This window comes from Triticum aestivum, chromosome 3B, assembly GCF_018294505.1.
Source record: "Triticum aestivum cultivar Chinese Spring chromosome 3B, IWGSC CS RefSeq v2.1, whole genome shotgun sequence".
Lineage (NCBI taxonomy): Eukaryota > Viridiplantae > Streptophyta > Magnoliopsida > Poales > Poaceae > Triticum > Triticum aestivum.
In genome coordinates this window covers 435583830-435600933 of record NC_057801.1, presented here as the reverse complement: position 1 = coordinate 435600933, position 17104 = coordinate 435583830, and the positions used below count along the sequence as shown (strand labels likewise).

General features: G+C 44.3%; 1 protein-coding gene across 1 annotated transcript; it reads left to right on the top strand.

Annotated features, from left to right (window-relative positions):
* The first annotated feature begins 349 nt into the window (after positions 1–349).
* Positions 350–4500, top strand: LOC123070229 (transcription factor GTE3, chloroplastic). The gene is made up of 2 exons (XM_044493318.1): positions 350–2620; positions 4075–4500. The coding sequence occupies exons 1-2, from the start codon at positions 2003–2005 to the stop codon at positions 4102–4104; spliced, it is 648 nt and encodes a 215-aa protein (XP_044349253.1). The 5' UTR covers positions 350–2002; the 3' UTR covers positions 4105–4500.
* The last annotated feature ends 12604 nt before the right edge of the window (positions 4501–17104 follow it).

The following is a 17104-nucleotide window of genomic DNA, read 5'->3' as shown; positions in this document are numbered from 1 at the left end:
TATGTGAAGGCAAATTACTTAATTAGCAACATACATAAGGATTGGGGAATAGGTAATAGTACGATGATATACCTCATATCAATCGCATCGGCTTCCCTGATTAGATGGTCAGCAATGAGGCACTCAACGATGTACGTGTCGCGTTTGCAGTCCACATCTTACGCCCAGCGCTTGGAAACTGGATACCGGCCGGAGGCGCTCGGCGCTGTCAATTCCCGTGGCCTGGCGACGTGCTTGAGTGCTCGCTGTAGCCAGCTACTGGAGAATTGTATCTGCCGGCGGCCTGCGACTTGTGATCGAGAGTTCGTGACGGGGGAATAGAGAATAGGGCAGTGAATTAGGGATGCGATCTCACGTGTCACGAGACAGGATCGTACTGATTGGACGATGTGATTGGGTGCGTATGGTGTACTTTCCTATATTACTACGTCTTTCCTTGGGTTAATATCTGGGAGGGGGCCCCTGGGTTTGGGGGGCCCGGGGCGGCCGCCCCCCCTGCCCCCCCTCGGGGCCGGGCCCCCGAGGGGTGGGGGAGAATAGGGCTTTATAGAAGCCATCTATGTGGACTCGGATGTCCGAGGGGCGAACGAGCTGGGCATCTCCATCCCACAGAGAATGGATGGAGTTCCGTCATCGCCGCCCATTGGCGATCGCCTGGAAGTAAGCCGTATTAGCGTCTCCACGGAGCACCTACCGTTGGGTGCCGCGGAGCCTCCAGTAAGCTTCTTCGTCCATGTAGATGGTCGAGAGCTGATCCTCGAGATCATATCTCAGCATCCACTCATCCGGGAAAATCACGGAAGTGTCAGCGCGGGTGTCCAGGGCTTGGATGGCAGCCAGGAAGGCTTTCTTGCGTTCGCGGAGGTTTCATTCTACAGCTGAACAATTATATCTCAAAATAGCTTGCGCCCCCTATATTTGATCCTTCTGCCCTCTGTTAAATTCAACCTCTGATTGACATTTTCTTTCACTGTTGTTGTATACACGAGTGTGTACCAAATTATACAAAATGAAATATTGTAGAACAGGCATATTCAAAACTGTTTTTTGAAGTTAAATATCTCATGTGAGAAGCCTAGATATAAGAAATATAGGTGCAAGGCGATTGTTTTGAGGTGTCAATGCAACTTACAGTACATGGATCTGGTTAAAACTTTGATACTTCATGCTTTGATATGCTGCTACGGTAGCTCAATACTGATGAAACAGAAGGATTAAACAATACGGTCCATGTCATCCTCGATCTGTGTTGGTATGCATCCTCTCCCTTTCCTTTCCTCTCTACTAAGTTGTCTCTCCTTTTCCTTTAATTATTCATGTGATCTTTCTTGCTCTGAGAAGCTCTTCATGATGCACAGAAGGATTCAGTTTCTGAATTCTAATCAACATGTTTCAGTTGTCTATTGCAAAAATGTTCTATGTATATTATGCGAGGTAAAGGGTCAACCAAATGATCATATATGTATTTATATAGAATCATATCTATCTGTTGGCAGCCATGTCTGATGCATACGTCTTTGCTGATTAAAAAAATATGCACAAAGACCTACGTGAAATCGCTCGATAAACAAAAAATACTGCTCGACCGATTTCTTCCTCTTATTCACTGATCCATTTTATAACACAAAGCGCTCACATGGGCTCTCTTGGGCGCGGCGTGTTGCCGCGCCTCTGCCTGCTAGTCAGGATTAATTGTTGCTATCTAGAGTATTTAGTGAAAGATGTGTGATCAGAGAAAATTAGATCTAATCCTAGAGTAATTATGGGGAGCACAGTTGAAAGCATCGATGGTAAAGGATGTTTAGTTTGAAAACCCCAAGAGATGGGTGGTAATTTGAGGAAGTAAATCTGACGGTCCACGATCACTTGATCCAAGGGCCATGGCACCGGTGTCATTCCTAGCGGTCTCCTATAAAAGGGGTACGGCATCCGGATTCGTGGTTTGAAACTGACCCAAATTCACTCCCCCCCCCCTCCCCCCAAATCATCTCGGGCCGGCCCTATGTCGTCCCAAAGCAGCCCGGCCGGAGCGCTGCCCGGTTTCCCTAAACCTATGTGCTACCTTGCCGCCGCCGATCTACCCCGTGCCCTCGAACGCTGCCGCATGCTGCTGGACAAGCTGCTGCAACATGAGGACGGGTGGGTGTTCGCCAAGCCGGTGGATACATACGAACTCGGACTCCGCGACTACCACTCTATCATCGCCGAACCCATGGATCTCGGCACTGTCAGCCGCCGCCTTGAATTGCGTCGCTACCCGAACCTGCTCTGCTTTGCCAAGGATGTCCGGCGTACCTTCAGCAACGCCATGACCTACAACAACAAGGGAGACGATGTGTACGAGAGTGCTGCTAAGCTCTCTCGCATCTTCGAGTCAGGGTGGGCCTCCATTTTGGCGGCGCTCCCGTCGCCGTCGCCGGTCGCCATGCGCAGGGCAAGGCTCAAGGATGAGCTGCCGCGGCTGCCGGTGGACTTGCAAGGGAAAGCGGTCGTCATTATGAACGACATCGGCGGGTGGATCCAGGAGGTGGATGGGAGGGTTGAGGTGGATTTCGACAAGGCCGACGAGGCGACTCTTGACAAGCTCGAGTGGCTGCTCGCTCTCGCCACCATGAGGAAGGTAATTATTTTCTCCATTTGGAGTCCTTATGGTTCTGATTCGGGCAGCATAATTTTGCAATGCTTGGTAGCAATCTTGTCCAAAGCGACTATATTTATTGCAATGCTGTTTAGCGATCTATTCCAAACGTGCTCGTCTAGGCTGTGTTAAAGATGGAAACCTATTTTTGATGATATAATAAGAATTCCAGGGTGTCAGGTTGTACCAACGTGAAGAAAATCCCATTTTTGGGACAGAAAGGTGCATATTTTCGTCATATTGGAATTGGTAGTGATATTGTCACAATGCCTTTCTGGGAGGGTGAATTGCATTGTTGATACAAGAAGTTTTGTCCAAGAAGTTTAGTTTCATACATCAAGTAGTATCAAATTTTACACTTGGGTACATGATGCTGCATAAATGGTACTCCCTCTGTAAAGGGAGTACAGAATCCTTGTGTCATGCATCTATATTTTGGATCTTGTTAGTGTGTCCTGTAGCATAATAGTATAAGCTTGCTGCCTGACAATTAGTAGGTTGTTTTTTCTGGAGAGGGAATTGAATGCTGAGAGATGGTGAGAATTTCATTTTCACTGAAGTATGATGATTTCAAGTTTTCAACCATAGTCACTGGGACCTGAAGCCACTACCTCTGGTACTCGTCAGAGAGCTCCCAAATATACTTGGATTAGAATAAAATTGTTATCTGACTTGAGAATAAAGAGATTCATTGCTGGGTCATTGACCTGGATTAACCAGCTTTGCAACCACATCCCGAAGAACACTAAGTCTCTAATAATCTCATCAACTTCCAATGGTTGTACATTTTTAACGGAGGGAGCTTTTGACATAATGTTTCACTTCAAAATACTAATATTGCTGATTATAGTCTGTTACATTTTAAACTGAGAGTCTGTGGATGTCTACCTTGTTACTCACTTGTGTTTTGAGTAGTCATGATCACTACTCTAGTTGATTTGGCATTTTGAGGCTTGAAAATCTGCTTCTTTTTTTACGCACTGATGGAAAGGAATCTACCGCAAATACTACTCCATCCGATCCAAAATAAGTGTCGTGGTTTTAGTTCAGAACTAAAACCACGACACTTATTTTGGATCGGGGGAGTAGTTTGTAGTCATTATTATTCATGGGGAGTTGCTGCATGTCTGCTACTCGCATTTACAACTGCTGTTAGAATGCTTTGAAGCATCAATCATAGTAATTTTGTATTCCTTGAGATTGTGAATCTTATACCTAGATTTCTTTGTTCTCCTTCTTTTGTGAAGTGTTTTCCTGATAGTTGACACTTTTGACATGATCATATCTTTCCTTCTAGTTGTAATGTTTTCCTGGACATCACACCTACAACTATTGCTAGGATGTTTTGAAGGAGTATAAATGCTGACACTTTTGACATGATCATATCTAATATTTTGTTTTGCCTTGGATCATGATGTTGCCCTTTTTGGTTGCAGGAGGCAGGAGCGCTGGATAATCAAATTTGATGCGGCGCTGCATGATTTTACCAGCATCAATTGTTTTTCAGTTCCAGAACGCTGTTGACTTAAACATGGTTTCCCTCTTTTGCGAATGAGTATGAGCATGATTTCTAAGTGGCCGTAACATCGCTAGCCTAGATATCCCTGCTCTGGATTTGTATGAATACCCCAGTGTCAGTGTGGTTGTAATTTGGGGGTTTGTAGCTGGTCGGTTATTCTGTCTGTTGGTATATTGGAATTAGACTTTAAACCTGTGATGATACTGAAGAACTGCAACGATGTGTGGAAGTCATGTTGTTCGATTGTTCATTAAATATATGATTTCGCGGGCGGATTTTCTGCCATGAATTGCACTGCTCAAAAGATTGGTGGCAATGCAATCGAAGTATATGGATTTGGAGGGAAAATGTAACATGGACCACTCGACCGTAACTTCACAAAGTCTTTGTTCTAGTGATCTTTGTCTTGTTTCACTTCCAAAATTTAGTACGTACTTGGGAAGAGGATCATGGACAGCAGCCAGAGCGGGAAGAGCAGAAGCTCTTTTGTTTTCACCGTGAGGGAGGAGGAAAGGTCTACATTTTGTTTTTCTCTTTTTCTTTCTGTTTTGATTCGGGTACTTCAGAGGTGATTCGTGTGTGAAGTTCTTTGGGTGATTGATCTGTTCTTCCGTGGTCGACCAACGATTTTGGTGGCTCCACTGAGTATTTTCTTCTTGTTTGGATGGAGCAGAGCTCTCCGTGCGCATGCCTTTGATTTTGGAGAGCTCTTTTCTTGGTGAGGTTTTTTCGCACTTCTCATTTGGTCTGCGTGTTGGGTTTCCCAAAGAAAAGGAGGGGGGAGAGACTATCGAACACCTAGACTCTAATGACCCCGTGTGAGAGCTTCTGACTACCCCGTGCGCACGGGGTCAAAAGACCTCGTGCACACGGGTATCCAGCAACATTCTGTTGCAAGCTTTCTGGGTACCGACAACACACAATGGATAGAAAGGTGATAGGAGTAGGTAGTCTAGGTGTATAGGTTTTGGCAATAGCATTCCCACAAGACACACTTCCTCAGATACCCCTCTTTATAGTGCGGTCTTTCTTACGACTCGAATCGAATCAAAAAACAAACCTTCGAATCGCCGGTAGACCACGCCTTTAATCTTTTTGAATTGGGGGTCGCACATCTCCATCAAACGCAATATGAAACCAATATCCTGAGATAAACTTTAGCAACCGATATTAGTTCCACTAACCACATTGTCATCACACCAAAACATAATTTAAGTGTTGAATGCACTTTACCGAAAAAGGGTTTCACCCCGCTTTGTATTCCAAAGCAACCAAGGATGTGTGGAAGTCATGTTGTTCGATTGTTCATTAAATATATGATTTCGTGGGCGGATTTTCTGCCATGAATTGCACTGTTCAAAAGATTGGTGGCAATGCAATCGAAGTATATGGATTTGGAGGGAAAATGTAACATTGACCACTTGACCGTAACTTCACAAAGTCTTTGTTCTAGTGATCTTTGTCTTGTTTCACTTCCAAAATTTAGTACGTACCTGGGAAGAGGATCATGGACAGCAGCCACAGCGGGAAGAGCAGAAGCTCTTTTGTTTTCACCGTGAGGGAGGAGGAAAGGTCTACATTTTGTTTTTCACTTTTTCTTTCTATTTTGATTCGGGTACTTCAGAGGTGATTCGTGTGTGAAGTTCTTTGGGTGATTCATCTTTTCTTCCGTGGTCGACCAACAATTTGGGTGGCTCCACTGAGTATTTTCTTCTTGTTTGGATGGAGCAGAGCTCTCCGTGCGCATGCCTTTGATTTTGGAGAGCTCTTTGCTTGGTGAGGTTTTTTCGCACTTCTCTGCAGTTGGTCTGTGTGTTGGGTTTCCCAAAGAAAAGGAGGGGGAAGAGACTATCGAACACCTAGACTCTAATGACCCCGTGTAGGAGTTTCTGACTACCCCGTGCGCACGGGGTCAAAAGACCGCGTGCACACGGGTATCCAGCAACATTCTGTCGCAAGCTTTCTGGGTACCGACAACACACAATGGATAGAAAGGTGATAGGAGTAGGTAGTCTAGGTGTATAGGTTTTGGCAATAGCATTCCTACACGACACACTTCCTCATATACCCCTCTTTATAGTGCGGTCTTTCTTACGACTCGAATCGAATCAAAAAATAAACCTTCGACTCGCCGGTAGACCACGCCTTTGATCTTTTTGAATTGGGGGTCACACATCTCCATCAAACGCAATATGAAACCGATATCCCGAGATAAACTTTAGCAACCGATATTAGTTCCACTAACCACATTGTCATCACACCAAAATTAATTTAAGTGTCAAATGCACTTTACCGAAAAGGGTTTCCCCCCGCTTTGTATTCCAAAGCAACCAACGATGTGTGGAAGTCATGTTGTTCGATTGTTCATTAAATATATGATTTCGTGGGCGGATTTTCTGCCATGAATTGCACTGCTCAAGAGATTGGTGGCAATGCAATCGAAGTATATGGATTTGGAGGGAAAATGTAACATGGACCACTGGACCGTAATTTCACAAAGTCTTTGTTCTAGTGATCTTTGTCTTGTTTCACTTCCAAAATTTAGTACGTACCTGGGAAGAGGATCATGGACAGCACCCAGAGCGGGAAGAGCAGAAGCTCTTTTGTTTTCACCGTGAGGGAGGAGGAAAGGTCTACATTTTGTTTTCCACTTTTTCTTTCTGTTTTGATTCGGGTACTTCAGAGGTGATTCATGTGTGAAGTTCTTTGGGTGATTGATCTGTTCTTCCGTGGTCGACCAACGATTTGGGTGGCTCCACTGAGTATTTTCTTCTTGTTTGGATGGAGCAGAGCTCTCCGTGTGCATGCCTTTGATTTTGGAGAGCTCTTTTCTTCGTGAGGTTTTTTCGCACTTCTCTGCAGTTGGTCTGCGTGTTGGGTTTCCCAGAGAAAAGGAGTGGGGAGAGACTATCGAACACCTAGACTCTAATGACCCCGTGTGAGAGTTTTTGACTACCCCGTGCGCACGGGGTCAAAAGACCTCGTGCACATGGGTATCCAGCAACATTCTGTTGCAAGCTTTCTGGGTACCGACAACACACAATGGATAGAAAGGTGATAGGAGTACGTAGTCTAGGTGTATAGGTTTTGGCAATAGCATTCCCACACGGCACACTTCCTCAGATACCGTTCTTTATAGTGCGGCCTTTCTTACGACTCGAATCGAATCAAAAAAAACCTTCGAATCGTCGGTAGACCACGCCTTTGATCTTTTTGAATTGGAGGTCGCACATCTCCATCAAATGCAATATGAAACCAATATCCTGAGATAAACTTTAGCAACCGATATTAGTTCCACTAACCACATTGTCATCACACCAAAATATAATGTAAGTGTTAAATGCACTTTACCGAAAAAGGGTTTCACCCCGCTTTGTATTCCAAAGCAACCAACGATGTGTGGAAGTCATGTTGTTTGATTGTTCATTAAATATATGATTTCGTGGACGGATTTTCTGCCATGAATTGCACTGCTCAAAAGATTGGTGGCAATGCAATCGAAGTATATGGATTTGGAGGGAAAATGTAACATGGACCACTGGACCAAAGCTTTCGTTGAGACAAAGCAGGCAAAAAAAGTTCGAGAACAGGATAACTAACGTTTGGAACCAAGAAATCTCATAGTTCTTCAATTAACTTCACAAAGTCTTTTTTTCTAGTGATCTTTGTCTTGTTTCACTTCCAAAATTTAGTACGTACCTGGGAAGAGGAACATGGACAGCAGCCAGAGTGGGAAGAGCAGAAGCTCATTTGTTTTCACCGTGAGGGAGGAGGAAAGGTCTACATTTTGTTTTTCACCTTTTCTTTCTGTTTTGATTCGGGTACTTCAGAGGTGATTCGTGTGTGAAGTTCTTTGGGTGATTGATCTGTTCTTCCTGGTCGACCAACGATTTGGGTGGCTCCACTGAGTATTTTCTTCTTGTTTGGATGGAGCAGAGCTCTCCGTGTGCATGCCTTCGATTTTGGAGAGCTCTTTTCTTGGTGAGGTTTTTTTGCACTTCTCTGCAGTTGGTCTGCGTGTTGGCTTTCCCAAAGAAAAGGAGTGGGGAGAGACTATCGAATACCTAGACTCTAATGACCCCGTGTGAGAGTTTCTGACTACCCCGTGCGCACGGGTCAAAATACCTCGTGCACACGGGTATCCAGCAACATTCTATTGCAAGCTTTCTGGGTACCGACAACACACAATGGATAGAAAGGTGATAGGAGTAGGTAGTCTAGGTGTATAGGTTTTGGCAATAGCATTCCCACACGACACACTTCCTCAGATACCGTTCTTTATAGTGCGATCTTTCTTACGACTCAAATCGAATCAAAAAATAAACCTTCGAATCGTCGGTAGACCACGCCTTTGATCTTTTTGAATTGGGGGTCGCACATCTCCATCAAACGCAATATGAATCCAATATCCTGAGATAAACTTTAGCAACCGATATTAGTTCCACTAACCACATTGTCATCACACCAAAATATAATGTAAGTGTCAAATGCACTTTACCGAAAAAGGGTTTCCCCCCGCTTTGTATTCCAAAGCAACCAACGATGTGTGGAAGTCATGTTGTTCGGTTGTTCATTAAATATATGATTTCATGGACGGATTTTCTGCCATGAATTGCACTGCTCAAAAGATTGGTGGCAATGGAATCAAAGTATATGGATTTGGAGGGAAAATGAAACATGGACCACTGGACCGTAACTTCACCAAGTCTTTGTTCTAGTGATCTTTGTCTTGTTTCACTTCCAAAATTTAGTACGTACCTGGGAAGAGGATCATGGACAGCAGCCAGAGCGGGAAGAGCAGAAGCTCTTTTGTTTTCACCGTGAGGGAGGAGGAAAGGTCTACATTTTGTTTTTCACTCTTTCTTTCTGCTTTGATTCGGGTACTTCAGAGGTGATTCGTGTGTGAAGTTCTTTGGGTGATTGATCTGTTCTTCCGTGGTCGACCAACGATTTGGGTGGCTCCACTGAGTATTTTCTTCTTGTTTGGATGGAGCAGAGCTCTCCGTGCGCATGCCTTTGATTTTGGAGAGCTCTTTTCTTGGTGAGGTTTTATTGCACTTCTCTGCAGTTGGTCTGTGTGTTGGGTTTCCCAAAGAAAAGGAGGGGGGAGGGACTATCGAACACCTAGACTCTAATGACCCCTTGTGAGACTTTCTGACTACCCCGTGCGCACTGGGTCAAAAGAACTCGTGCACACGGGTATCCAACAACATTCTGTTGCAAGCTTTCTGGCTACCGACAACGCATAATGGATAGAAAGGTGATAGGAGTAGGTAGTCTAGGTGTATAGGTTTTGGCAATAGCATTCCCACATGACACACTTCCTCAGATACCCCTCTTTATAGTGTGGTCTTTCTTACGACTCGAATCGAATCAAAAAATAAAACTTCGAATCGCCGGTAGACCACACCTTTGATCTTTTTGAATTGGGGGTCGCACATCTCCATCAAACGCAATATGAAACCAATATCCCGAGATAAACTTTAGCAACCGATATTAGTTCCACTAACCACATTGTCATCACACCAAATATAATGTAAGTGTCAAATACACTTTACCGAAAAAGGGTTTCCCCCCGCTTTGTATTCCAAAGCAACCAACGATGTGTGGAAGTCATGTCGTTCGATTGTTCATTAAATATACGATTTTGTGGGTGGATTTTCTGCCATGAATTGCACTGCTCAAAAGATTGGTGGCAATGCAATCGAAGTATATGGATTTGGAGGGAAAATGTAACATGGACCACTGGACCGTAACTTCACAAAGTCTTTGTTCTAGTGATCTTTGTCTTGTTTCACTTCCAAATTTTAGTACGTACCTGGGAAGAGGATCATGGACAGCAGCCACAGCGGGAAGAGCAGAAGCTCTTTTGTTTTCACCGTGAGGGAGGAGGAAAGGTCTACATTTTGTTTTTCACCTTTTCTTTCTGTTTTGATTCGGGTACTTCAGAGGTGATTCGTGTGTGAAGTTCTTTGGGTGATTGATCTGTTCTTCCGTGGTCGACCAACGATTTGGGTGGCTCCACTGAGTATTTTCTTCTTGTTTGGATGGAGCAGAGCTCTCCGTGTGCATGCCTTTGATTTTGGAGAGCTCTTTTCTTGGTGAGGTTTTTTTGCACTTCTCTGTAGTTGGTCTGCGTGTTGGCTTTCCCAAAGAAAAGGAGTGGGGAGAGACTATCGAATACCTAGACTCTAATGACCCCGTGTGAGAGTTTCTGACTACCCCGTGCGCACGGGTCAAATTACCTCGTGCACACGGGTATCCAGCAACATTCTATTGCAAGCTTTCTGGGTACCGAGAACACACAATGGATAGAAAGGTGATAGGAGTAGGTAGTCTAGGTGTATAGGTTTTGGCAATAGCATTCCCACACGACACACTTCCTCAGATACCGTTCTTTATAGTGCGATCTTTCTTACGACTCGAATCGAATCAAAAAATAAACCTTCGAATCGTCGGTAGACCACGCCTTTGATCTTTTTGAATTGGGGGTCGCACATCTCCATCAAACGCAATATGAATCCAATATCCTAAGATAAACTTTAGCAACCGATATTAGTTCCACTAACCACATTGTCATCACACCAAAATATAATGTAAGTGTCAAATGCACTTTACCGAAAAAGGGTTTCCCCCCGCTTTGTATTCCAAAGCAACCAACGATGTGTGGAAGTCATGTTGTTCGATTGTTCATTAAATATATGATTTCATGGACGGATTTTCTGCCATGAATTGCACTGCTCAAAAGATTGGTGGCAATGCAATCAAAGTATATGGATTTGGAGGGAAAATTAAACATGGACCACTGGACCGTAACTTCACCAAGTCTTTGTTCTAGTGATCTTTGTCTTGTTTCACTTCCAAAATTTAGTACGTACCTGGGAAGAGGATCATGGACAGCAGCTAGAGCGGGAAGAGCAGAAGCTCTTTTGTTTTCACCGTGAGGGAGGAGGAAAGGTCTACATTTTGTTTTTCACTCTTTCTTTCTGTTTTGATTCGGGTACTTTAGAGGTGATTCGTGTGTGAAGTTCTTTTGGTGATTGATCTGTTCTTCCGTGGTCGACCAACGATTTGGGTGGCTCCGCTGAGTATTTTCTTCTTGTTTGGATGGAGCAGAGCTCTCCGTGCGCATGCCTTTGATTTTGGAGAGCTCTTTTCTTGGTGAGGTTTTATTGCACTTCTCTGCAGTTGGTCTGTGTGTTGGGTTTCCCAAAGAAAAGGAGGGGGGAGGGACTATCGAACACCTAGACTCTAATGACCCCTTGTGAGAGTTTCTGACTACCCCGTGCGCACTGGGTCAAAAGACCTCGTGCACACGGGTATCCAACAACATTCTGTTGCAAGCTTTCTGGGTACCGACAACGCACAATGGATAGAAAGGTGATAGGAGTAGGTAGTCTAGGTGTATAGGTTTTGGCAATAGCATTCCCACATGACACACTTCCTCAGATACCCCTCTTTATAGTGTGGTCTTTCTTACGACTCGAATCGAATCAAAAAATAAACCTTCGAATCGCCGGTAGACCACGCCTTTGATCTTTTTGTATTGGGGGTCGCACATCTCCATCAAACGCAATATGAAACCATTATCCTGAGATAAACTTTAGCAACCGATATTAGTTCCACTAACCACATTGTCATCACACCAAAATATAATTTAAGTGTCAATTGCACTTTACCGACAAAGGGTTTCCCCCCGCTTTGTATTCCAAAGCAACCAACGATGTGTGGAAGTCATGTTGTTCGATTGTTCATTAAATATATGATTTCGTGGGCGGATTTTCTGCCATGAATTGCACTGCTCAAAAGATTGGTGGCAATGCAATCGAAGTATATGGATTAGGAGGGAAAATGTAACATGGACCACTGGACCGTAACTTCACAAAGTCTTTGTTCTAGTGATCTTTGTCTTGTTTCACTTCCAAAATTTAGTACGTACCTGGGAAGAGGATCATGGACAGCAGCCATTGCGGGAAGAACAGAAGCTCTTTTGTTTTCACCGTGAGGAAGGAGGAAAGGTCTACATTTTGTTTTTCACTTTTTCTTTCTGTTTTGATTCAGGCACTTCAGAGGTGATTCGTGTGTGAAGTTCTTTGGGTGATTGATCTATTCTTCCGTGGTCGACCAACGATTTGGGTGGCTCCAGTGAGTATTTTCTTCTTGTTTGGATGGAGCAGAGCTCTCCATGCGCATGCCTTTGATTTTGGAGAGCTCTTTTCTTGGTGAGGTTTTTTCGCACTTCTCTGCAATTGGTCTGCTTGTTGGGTTTCCCAAAGAAAAGGAGAGGGGAGAGACTATCGAACACCTAGACTCTAATGACCCCGTGTGAGAGTTTCTGACTGAAGGAAATATGCCCTAGAGGCAATAATAAAGTTATTATTTATTTCCTCACATCATGATAAATGTTTATTATCCATGCTAGAATTGTATTAACCGGAAACATGATACATGTGTGAATACATAGACAAACATATAGTCACTAGTATGCCTCTACTTGACTAGCTCATTAATCAAAGATGGTTATGTTTCCTAACCATACGCATGTGTTGTCATTTGATTAATGGGATCACATCATTAGGAGAATGATGTGATTGACATGACCCATTCCGTTAGCCTAGCACTTGATCGTTTAGTATATTGCTATTGCTTTCTTCATGACTTATACATGTTCCTATAACTATGAAATTATGCAACTCCCGTTTACCGGAGGAACACTTTGGGTACTACCAAACATCACAACGTAACTGTGTGATTATAAAGGAGTACTACAGGTGTCTCCGAAGGTACATGTTGAGTTGGCGTATTTCGAGAGTAGGTTTTGTCACTCCGATTGTCGGAGAGGTATCTCTGGGCCCTCTCGGTAATGCACATCACTATAAGCCTTGCAAGCAATGTGACCAATGAGTTGGTTACGGAATGATGCATTACGTAACGAGTAAAGAGACTTGTCGGTAACGAGATTGAACTAGGTATTGGATACCGACGATTAAATCTCGGGCAAGTAACATACCGATGACAAAGGGAACAACGTATGTTGTTATGCGGTTTGACCGATAAAGATCTTCGTAGAATATGTAGGAACCAATATGGGCATCCAGGTTCCGCTATTGGTTATTGACCGAGAATAGTTCTAGGTCATGTCTACATAGTTCTCGAACCCGTAGGGTCCGCACGCTTATCGTTACGATGACAATTTTATTATGAGTTTATAAGTTTTGATGTACTGAAGTTTGTTCGGAGTCCCGGATGTGATCACGGACATGACGAGGAGTCTCGAAATGGTCGAGCCATAAAGATTGATATATTGGACGACTATATTCGGACACCGGAAGTGTTCCAGACGTTTTCAGAGAAAACCGGAGTGCTGGAGGGTTACCGGAACCCCCCCGGGAGAAATAATGGGCCACATGGGCCTTGGTGGAAAGAGAGAGGGGCGGCCAGGGTGGGCCGGGCGCCCCCTCTCCCTCTGGTCCAAATTGGACTAGGAGGGGGGGCGGCGCCCCCCTCTTTCCTTCCCCCCTCTCCCCCTTCCTTCCCCCTCCTAGTAGGAGTAGGAAAGGGGGAGTCCTACTCCTACTAGGAGGAGGACTCCTCCTCCTTGGCGCGCCCACAAGGGCCGGCCGGCCTTCCCCCTCCCTCCTTTATATACGGGGGCAGGGGGCACCCCATGACACAGAAGTTGATCTACGGATCGTTCCTTAGCCGTGTGCGGTGCCCCCCTCCACCATATTCCACCTCGGTCATATCGTCGCGAAGTTTAGGTGAAGCCCTACGCCGGTAGAGAATCATCATCGTCACCACGCCGTCGTGCTGACGAAACTCATCCCCGAAGCTTTGCTGGATCGGAGCCCGGGGATCGTCATCGAGCTGAACGTGTGCTGAACTCGGAGGTGCCATACGTTCGGTACTTGGATCGGTCGGATCGTGAAGACGTACGACTACATCAACCGCGTTGTCATAACGCTTCCGCTTACAGTCTACGAGGGTACGTGGACAACACTCTCCCCTCTCGTTGCTATGCCATCACCATGATCTTGCGTGTACGTAGGAATTTTTTTGAAATTACTACGTTCCCCAATAGTGGCATCCGAGCCTAGGTTTTATGCGTTGATGTTATATGCACGAGTAGAACACAAGTGAGTTGTGGGCGATACAAGTCATACTGCTTACCAGCATGTCATACTTTGGTTCGGCGGTATTGTGAGATGAAGCGGCCCGGACCGACATTACGCGTACGCTTACGCGAGACTGGTTTCACCGTTACGAGCACTTGTGCTTAATGGTGGCTGGCGGGTGTCTGTCTCTCTCACTTTAGCTGAATCGAGTGTGGCTACGCCCGGTCCTTGCAAAGGTTAAAGCATCACTAACTTGACGAACTATTGTTGTGGTTTTGATGTGTAGGTAAGAACGGTTCTTGCTAAGCCCGTAGCAGCCACGTAAAAATTGCAACAACAAAGTAGAGGACGTCTAACTTGTTTTTGCAGGGCATGTTGTGATGTGATATGGTCAAGACGTGATGCTATATTTTATTGTACGAGATGATCATGTTTTGTAACCAAAGTTATCGGCAACTGGCAGGAGCCATATGGTTGTCGCTTTATTGTATGAAATGCAAACGCCCTGTAATTGCTTTACTTTATCACTAAGCGGTAGCGATAGTCGTAGAAGCAATAGATGGCGTAAACGACAATGATGCTACGATGGAGATCAAGGTGTCGGGCCGGTGACGATGGTGATCACGACGGTGCTTCGAAGATGGAGATCACAAGCACAAGATGATGGTGGCCATATCACATCACTTATATTGATTGCATGTGATGTTTATCCTTTATGCATCTTATCTTGCTTTGATTGACGGTAGCATTTTAAGATGATCTCTCACTAATTATCAAGAAGTGTTCTCCCTGAGTATGCACCATTGCGAAAGTTCTTCGTGCTGAGACACCACATGATGATCGGGTGTGATAGGCTCTACGTTCAAATACAACGGGTGCAAAACAGTTGCACATGTGGAATACTCGGGTTAAACTTGATGAGCCTAGCATATACAGATATGGCCTCGGAACACGGAGACCGAAAGGTCGAGCGTGAATCATATAGTAGATATGATCAACATAATGATGTTTACCATTGAAACTATCCATCTCACGTGATGATCGGACATGGTTTAGTTGATTTGGATCACGTGATCACTTAGATGAATAGAGAGATGTCTGTCTAAGTGGGAGTTCTTAAGTAATATGATTAATTGAACTTAAATTTATCATGAACTTAGTACCTGATAGTATTTTGCTTGTCTATGTTTGTTGTAGATAGATGGCTCGTGCTGTTGTTCCGTTGAATTTTAATGCGTTCCTTGAGAAAGCAAAGTTGAAAGATGATGGTAGCAATTACACGGACTGGGTCCGTAACCTGAGGATTATCCTCATTGCTGCACAGAAGAATTACGTCCTGGAAGCACCACTGGGTGCCAGGCCTGCTGCTGATGCAACTGACGACGTTAAGAATGTCTGGCAGAGCAAAGTTGATGACTACTCGATAGTTCAGTGTGCCATGCTTTACGGCTTAGAACCGGGTCTTCAACGACGTTTTGAACGTCATGGGGCATATGACATGTTCCAGGAGTTGAACTTAATATTTCAAGCAAATGCCTGGATTGAGAGATATGAAGTCTCCAATAAGTTCTATAGCTGCGAGATGGAAGAGAATAGTTCTGTCAGTGAACACATACTCAAAATGTCTGGGTATAATAATCACTTGATTCAACTGGTAGTTAATCTTCCTGATGATAGTGTCATTGACAGAATTGTCCAATCACTGCCACCAAGCTACAAGAGCTTCGTGATGAACTATAATATGCAAGGGATGGACAAGACTATTCCCGAGCTCTTCGCAATGCTAAAAGCCGCAGAGGTAGAAATCAAGAAGGAGCATCAAGTGTTGATGGTTAACAAGACCACTAGTTTCAAGAAAAGGGACAAAGGGAAGAAGAAGGGGAACTTCAAGAAGAACAGCAAACAAGTTGCTGCTCAAGAGAAGAAACCCAAGTCTGGACCAAAGGCTGAAACTGAGTGCTTCTACTGCAAGCAGACTGGACACTGGAAGCGGAACTGCCCCAAGTATTTGGCGGATAAGAAGGATGGCAAAGTGAACAAAGGTATATGTGATATACATGTTATTGATGTGTACCTTATTAATGCTCGTAGTAGTACCTAGGTATTCGATACTGGTTCTGTTGCTAATATTTGCAACTCAAAGCAGGGACTACGGATTAAGCGAAGATTGGCTAAGGACGAGGTGACGATGCGCGTGGGAAATGGTTCCAAAGTCGATGTGATCGCGGTCGGCACGCTACCTCTACATCTACCATCGGGATTAGTTTTAGACCTAATTAATTGTTATTTGGTGCCAGCGTTAAGCATGAACATTATATCTGGATCTTGTTTGATGCGAGACGGTTATTCATTTAAATCAGAGAATAATGGTTGTTCTATTTATATGAGTAATATCTTTTATGGTCATGCACCCTTGAAGAGTGGTCTATTTTTATTGAATCTCGATAGTAGTGATACACATTTTCATAGTGTTGAAACCAAAAGATGCAGAGTTGATAATGATAGTGCAACTTATTTATGGCACTGCCGTTTAGGTCATATCGGTGTAAAGCGCATGAAGAAACTCCATACTGATGGGCTTTTGGAATCACTTGATTATGAATCACTTGGTACTTGCGAATCATGCCTTATGGGCAAGATGACTAAAACGCCGTTCTCCGGAACTATGGAGCGAGCAATTGATTTGTTGGAAATCATACATACTGATGTTTGTGGACCAATGAATGTTGAAGCTCGCGGCGGGTATCGTTATTTTCTCACCATCACAAATGACTTGAGCAGATATGGGTATACCTACTTGATGAAACACAAGTCTGAAACATTTGAAAAGTT

Coding starts and splice junctions, on each gene's coding strand:
- LOC123070229 (XM_044493318.1), top strand. CDS start 2,003: ATGTCGTCCCAAAGCAGCCCGGCCGGAGCGCTGCCCGGTTTCCCTAAA. Junction 2,621..4,074: donor CTCTCGCCACCATGAGGAAG/GTAATTATTTTC, acceptor TTTTGGTTGCAG/GAGGCAGGAGCGCTGGATAA.